The 6,516-nt window shown below is 37.8% G+C and overlaps 1 protein-coding gene across 1 annotated transcript; it reads right to left on the bottom strand.

The window, feature by feature from the left end:
• Positions 1–236: 236 nt before the first annotated feature.
• On the bottom strand, positions 237–3,630 carry LOC107189536 (pro-resilin). The gene is made up of 3 exons (XM_015578096.1): positions 3,596–3,630; positions 2,869–3,384; positions 237–887 (listed from the first exon to the last, which is right to left on the bottom strand). Exons 1-3 carry the CDS (start codon positions 3,599–3,601, stop codon positions 420–422), a joined length of 990 nt encoding a protein of 329 aa, XP_015433582.1. The 5' UTR covers positions 3,602–3,630; the 3' UTR covers positions 237–419.
• Positions 3,631–6,516: the final 2,886 nt, after the last annotated feature.

The following is a 6,516-nucleotide window of genomic DNA, read 5'->3' as shown; positions in this document are numbered from 1 at the left end:
TTTCCAAAAATTGAACATGCAAATGAATTATTTCAATGTGAAAAAACTAAACGAAATCTTCAAATGAATTTAGTACTTTTATATTACCGAATCTTTAACTCTTTAGTTTCCTCGAAGAAACTGTCATCAATTTGTATTACGAACACTGTCTCGACAGAAAATTATAAATATTGAAAACAGTACCGCAATAGGATTTCATGAAAGGCGAACGAGCATACAAACGTGTTCAATGATAATCGCTTTATATATTGTCACTTCGTCCTTAACCTACATAATTGACTCAACGCGTACTGTCAGCACGTGCACAATTGACTTCGCAAGAATTAACTTAAGACCCAGTGCGGTCCTCGCCAAGACAAATCAGTTTATACATAAATACATAAATTATATGTATGTACGTGGAATGTCTTTTTCTGAACTTACTGTACCGACAGCAGGTATCTGGACTCGCTGGCGGGGACTTGGTAATTGGTGGTATAGGTAGTATAAGAGGAGCTCACGGGGTTAGCGGACAACGGGATCACGGCTGCGGGGTTATCGTTCTGGTATTGCACTTGGGTAGCGACCGGCTTAATTTCGAGTTTTTGCGGTTTCGATTCTACGGGGACAGCTGCTGCGATCGGCGCCACGGACACTTGCAATCCAGCCGGCAGTATCTGCAGCTTCTGCAAAGGAGCGTAAGCGTAGATGGGCCCGCGGAGAGGTTCCACGTTCTCGGCTTGAATTTTGGCAAAGTACTTCATGGCTTCGACGTCCTGTCGGCTAACATATTGCACACGCTGAAGACGACCGTCGGGAAGAGCTATGTAGTATTCGCCAGATTGTTGGGGTTGCTGTTCATCCACTGCCTCGTCGTCGAGCTCGTTCACGGAGTTTACGGGCTCGGACTGCAAAGATGTCACGATCAAATTAGTGTTTGAAGAATTAGGCGGAAATTAATTCTTATATAATATTTATCGGACAGTGATTCTTGAGTTTTTTTGTAGTTCTTACTATTGAGTCTTTTGGGTGTGAGCTGTGACTTTCTGTTAGTTCCATCAGGGGTCGAATGGAATGTTGATGCTGCAGTTAGCAGTACTATACATTAATATGGTACACTCCACAAGTCGAGTCACTAGCTGTAGACAGACATGTGATGACCATTTAGGTGGAATGAGAAATGGAGACAGTTGACTAGCGTCAGCCGGCCAATAACTGGAGTTGCTGTTTTTATATTTTGTTTGCTTTCATTCACTGGTGTTGTTGAATGAACTATAGATATAACAATTAACCCTCCAAGGCTGGCAAACTGATGGAATAATTTTTGCAAGAAGACATAGCTTACACGTGAATGCCGCGACAATAACAATTACATGCAACCGGGCCATGAAAGCATGTACTTTCGAAAACAACTCTCGATATCACACTGCCAGGTGAACACGTAACATGGGTAGTACATATTAGATAATAGCGATGAGTTAAAGTGATAAGTCTAGTGCAGTGTGTCTAGTTCATTCACTTGGACAATAGACCTCGTCAAAACAAAACCACGTGACTTTTGTAGAAAGGTGGCGTAGTGCCAGAGTCTTCGCTGTGAGATGGTGAATGGTTGTAGGCAAAGTGTGTGAGACAAGATCAGCAATTTCTTCCAAACTAATAGATTGACACGAAAGATTTTGCAAAATACTTCGAAAGTTCTTCGATAAAAAAAACCGATCCCATAATCGGCGTTGAAACAATATTTCTTCCTATTACTGCTACCAATGGAAAATAGTTCAAAGAAAGTTTCAACGATCGAAGAGCTTCATTAGTCCGAACGAAGAAAAGTAATAGGAAAAGACGAAGGGAAAAGAGAGCAATTAAGTCATCGTTCGATTTTTCAAACCTCTCGAAAAAGAAAGAAGTTACGAACCTCGCGGACGATCTCGAGGACTCCAATCACGGTTGACTGCATTACGGATTGTGTCACACCGGCTTTAAATTTGGTAGGGGCACACGCGTGCCTGCACAGCGATCGAAAGTAAACGAAGACTTGAATACTAATGTCGTTAAGACGACCAAATAAGAGCAACAGGAGACAGACAGGAACGAAAACGAGAGAAGACGCGGAGAATCGGCGTGAGTTAAAATTCTGTGGTACCCTTCGGTTCTGTAAGCTCGTGCCAACCGTTTCGGTTCTCTTTTTTTTCCTCCTCTTCTTGTTCGAGCAAACAAGACTATGAGAATTCCTACAATACATAATACGATGTTTCGATGAAAATCAGACTTAATTGCTTTACTACAATGTTTTAACGTTTTACTAGATTTACTACAGATTATTCATCGGATATGTTCTCAAGAACCGTTATTTGTTTGTGTTCATTGTTGTAATGTTTAAGTGGGCATATTGATAACATTAACATCACCATAATTTAGTAAATAATTCAGCCACTCTGTGGTTAAAGACTCTGAATTTCATACCTTAAATCGTGATATTAACTATCATATTGTGAATTCGCCTTTTCTCATGTAGAATATAGGAAAACTGCTAATAATTATTACTTATTGTCAGCCAGTTAATCACTGTTTCAGAAACGTCTGAAATGTTTCTTTTAAACACGTAAATTTGATCTCGCAGCTCTGCAAATTGTTGTCGCCCACAACAAGTGTGTTAATTTAAAGTAAATTCAGGAAAATATTTCTCACAATCTTCCAATTAAAAAGAAAAACAAAACTATGTCAAACATTTTAATTGAAGTCCAAAGGGATAAAATTTTATTAGTTTAGGCATGTCTATCTATCACGAAAATTTCAAAAAAAAAAAAAAAAAAAAAAAAAAAAAAAAAAAAAACACTAAAGTAAGATTGATAGTTGTTGTCACTGTTAAGATGCAACAAAAACTGATCTCACCTCAGACTCGGTGGAACTGGCGACTGTGGTGGCGTTTTCCACTTCCGTACTGTTTGGTATGTCGGTGGTGGTAGCTTCTTGCGGGGCTCCGTATTGTTGCTGAGGAACCGCTGGCGCTCCGTACTGCGATTGAGGCTCGCTAGGTTCTCCGTACTGCGTTTGACGCTCAATAGGTGCTGCGTATTGCTGTTGAGATGCACTCGGGGCTCCATACTTCTGCTGCTGAGGAGTGGCTGATCCGCTATATTGTTTCTGAGGGGCAGCAGGTACTCCGTATTGCTGCTGGGGAGCAGCGAGCGCTCCGTATTGCTGCTGAGGAGCAACGGGCGCTCCGTATTGTCTCTGAGGAAGGTTAAAAGCTGGTCCAGCTGGCCTCCAACCGGATGGTGGGTAGGAACCGTCGGCGACAGCAGTGGGTTCCTCTTGCTGTCTAGCGAAATAGTATTGTCTTTGTTGTTGACGGTATCTAGGTGGCTCTGCGGTCACCACGGCGAGAAGAGCAAAAGCGATGAAGATCTGTTGAAAAATCTTATATAATTCAATAGCTTTTTATCGCATCGTTTATTAATAGTTATAATTAGTTTTGCAGCGTCTGTGGTCTTAATAATATAGTTTTCTCGAGACTATGAAATAGATACTGTGCTAATTGATAATTAGTATAAGTTACAAATTGTCTTTAAGTTCGAGTTATGAGTGTTGATGAGATGGTGATGATGAAAAAAGCTACCTTCATTGTAGTTGTAGTAAGTTACTCGGTTTTACTTTTCGAGTTGACTGATTGTCGATGGCACCAGCGGTGGATTATATACACAGAGTCTTGTATGCGGTCTGCATGTTTAAGAAGATTCATGCTGTCTCGCCAGCCGTCGGATGACATTGACCTCTTAAAAGACCGATGAATCCTCGATCATTGTTGGCTCATCATCCAGTGGCGTTTTACCTTCGATTTTTTCGGTGCTTTGAGACACGTGTAGTCAGAGAAACACTATTTGACACTTCATAAGTAGACTCCAACTTCGTATATCTGGTTGTACAATTGATTTATTTATTTCTAACAGATAGATATAGGAAAGTATATGAAATTATACGAATACAACAGTCTTATAGTACCAATCTTTTTCCTTCTACGATGTTGAAAAAACTTACGAGAAAAATTTGAAATCGTCAAGGCCGCACTAAAAACTCTGACTGTTACCATATAACGACTTATTTACTTGATTAACAAAACTCTTTTTTACAGGAGATAAGACATGTTAAAGAATATAGAAAATACGGTACAATTATTAAAAAATTCTCAGTAATTTCAAATGTGTCGACATCAAACACTTCGGCTTGAATTGTATGGATGATGCTGTTAGATTGAAACACAATGTTGTTAGATTGCGACGGAAAGCGTGGAAAAATCAAGAAAAGTCCCAAATCCGACCAAATCAAATGAATTGTGAATTCGAACGGAGAAAAGTCTACAAACAAAATAGAGTTGAAATGACACTCACCTGAAACTGTTTATCACGTTTGCCATTTCACTTTAATTCATGAAATGTTGTGTACAGGTAGTACGCGTTTATTTTCGATACAATAATATCTCATGTGTAATATAGACTTCTTGAAAATTGTACGAGCAATGCAAAATTCTGTAAAACATCGAGAACAACACTTATAAAGAAAATACCTGCCACTTGAAATTACCTATCGACTTTAGAGAATCACTGAACTGTATGTGTTCATCTGCACGACAGTTATCTTTCAGTATTTCTTGTCCACTGAATATAAGGTTATATTATTTTTCTCAGCACCTTTCGTTACAAAAGGATTGACCTGTGACATAAAAATAGAATTTCAATTTGAATCGTAATTAAGATAACGCCATAAGTAGAAGTGGGTAAAATAAATTTTAATCGTGAAGATGTGTAAATTTTCAAGTTATTACCATTTTTGTATTTTAACCATTTCTCTTTATGTCGTTATAGGAAACTCTGAAACACATTTTCTTATTCTTTATTCCATTTGAAATATTTATCATTTTTTAACCATTTTTATTTGTTGTGTTCAACCTCAAAGGTCATGTAGATCTTTTATTTTGTAGTTCAATTTGTGGAAAATGTGTGTGTGTGTGTGTGTGTGTGTGTTTGCGTGTACATACATAGTATTTATGTAGTATAATGTATATTACATTTATTAGTAGTGCAATCCACTTTTGTTTCTGCACATGTTTTATTATTAACATTCGTATACACGTGTAGTATAAGAATATTAGAACTCCACCATGAAGGCAAATGTTTAAATAGCAGTTTGCAATTGTCGAATGACATATAAAATCTTTTTTTTTCTCCTGTTAATAAAACAGACGTATTGTCTGTTGTCATTGCGAGTGTAATATCTGATCTGGGGATTCTATACATTTGTATGTATGTATGTATGTATGAAGTATAAATATATTAAAGATAAGATAGGATAAGGAACCGATAGATTTAAAATGGGAAAATGAGAAAATGAAAGGACTGGAGTGAAAGAAGGGGAAGAATGAAGCAAGGGAAGCTATGTAGGATAGGTTAGGAGAGTAAAGAAAGATATACTACAATATATGGAAGTAGAAGACATTATAATCCTAAGGGGAACAATTAAATAAATACAATACATTTGTAATGCATGCGAATATTCACTATACAATAAAATGAAATTAATGAAATTTACTTGAAGCCTTTAATAACGAAATGTTCTATTTATTATGTAGGTTGACTCATAAATAACTTCACTTTTCTTGTTCTAAATTTATGATGTCTCTATTTATTGGTTTTCGTAGTTGCAGTTCATATTAAAAAAGATAAATACATTCAGTTTACGTATTTACAACATTATGACTATTTCGTCATTATTAATTTTCTCAAGATTTTGGCCTTGATTATTTATGACTCACCCAATGGCATTCGTCCATATAAAATAATCTACAAAAATGTGATTTAGCATAAACATTTACGATTTATCGTATATTTACAGTTTTACAAACGTGTAAAAAGAAAATTGTTTTTTATTAATTAAAAAAACGTGAAAATGCAAAGGTACTGAATTTTTCTACAAAATAATCATCGCAAAGTAAAATTTCAAGAGTAGTCCAGCCTAGGGGACACCAGGACAAATTTCTAACAATAAGACTCGCATTAACATTCTACGGGTCATCCTGTGAATCGGCGAGAATTTGTCATCCGTTGTTCATGGCCGATTCCCCCTGATCGACGGCTGACGACCGATTACGTTGATCGTATTCGATCACCGAGAATCCGTCGGTTACGCAGTGAATACATCGATTTAATTTTAACTCCGACGGAACTGCGAACGTGTGCTACGCGTGCGTCCGCGTTATTTTAATCAATTCCTCGCACGTGGCACGCGTGATTATGATTTTCGTGCTACTAAATTTAACGCTAGACTCGATCTGACCAGCATCAAAGAAACGAACGATGGATGCGCCGTGCACGAGGTTAGCAGGGTCGACCGCGTGATCATCCTTCGGAATTTATAATGACAGATGATACGTTTCTGTTCGCGATCTATACGCCCGTCTGAACGCTGCCGAATCGACCTCCTCATTTGGCATATCCACTGTCACCACACGAAGATGACAGACACACATCGACTTGGAGCTAGATT

Source organism: Dufourea novaeangliae, unplaced genomic scaffold (genome assembly GCF_001272555.1).
Source record: "Dufourea novaeangliae isolate 0120121106 unplaced genomic scaffold, ASM127255v1 scaffold167, whole genome shotgun sequence".
In the NCBI taxonomy this organism is placed as follows: Eukaryota; Metazoa; Arthropoda; class Insecta; order Hymenoptera; family Halictidae; genus Dufourea; species Dufourea novaeangliae.
This window is presented reverse-complemented; position numbering and strand designations above follow the sequence as displayed.

Excerpts from the sequence above, each read along its gene's own strand:
- LOC107189536 (XM_015578096.1), bottom strand. Across the intron at positions 888-2,868 it reads CCAGTTCCACCGAGTCTGAG|TCCGAGCCCGTAAACTCCGT; the intron begins GTGAGATCAGTT and ends ACATCTTTGCAG.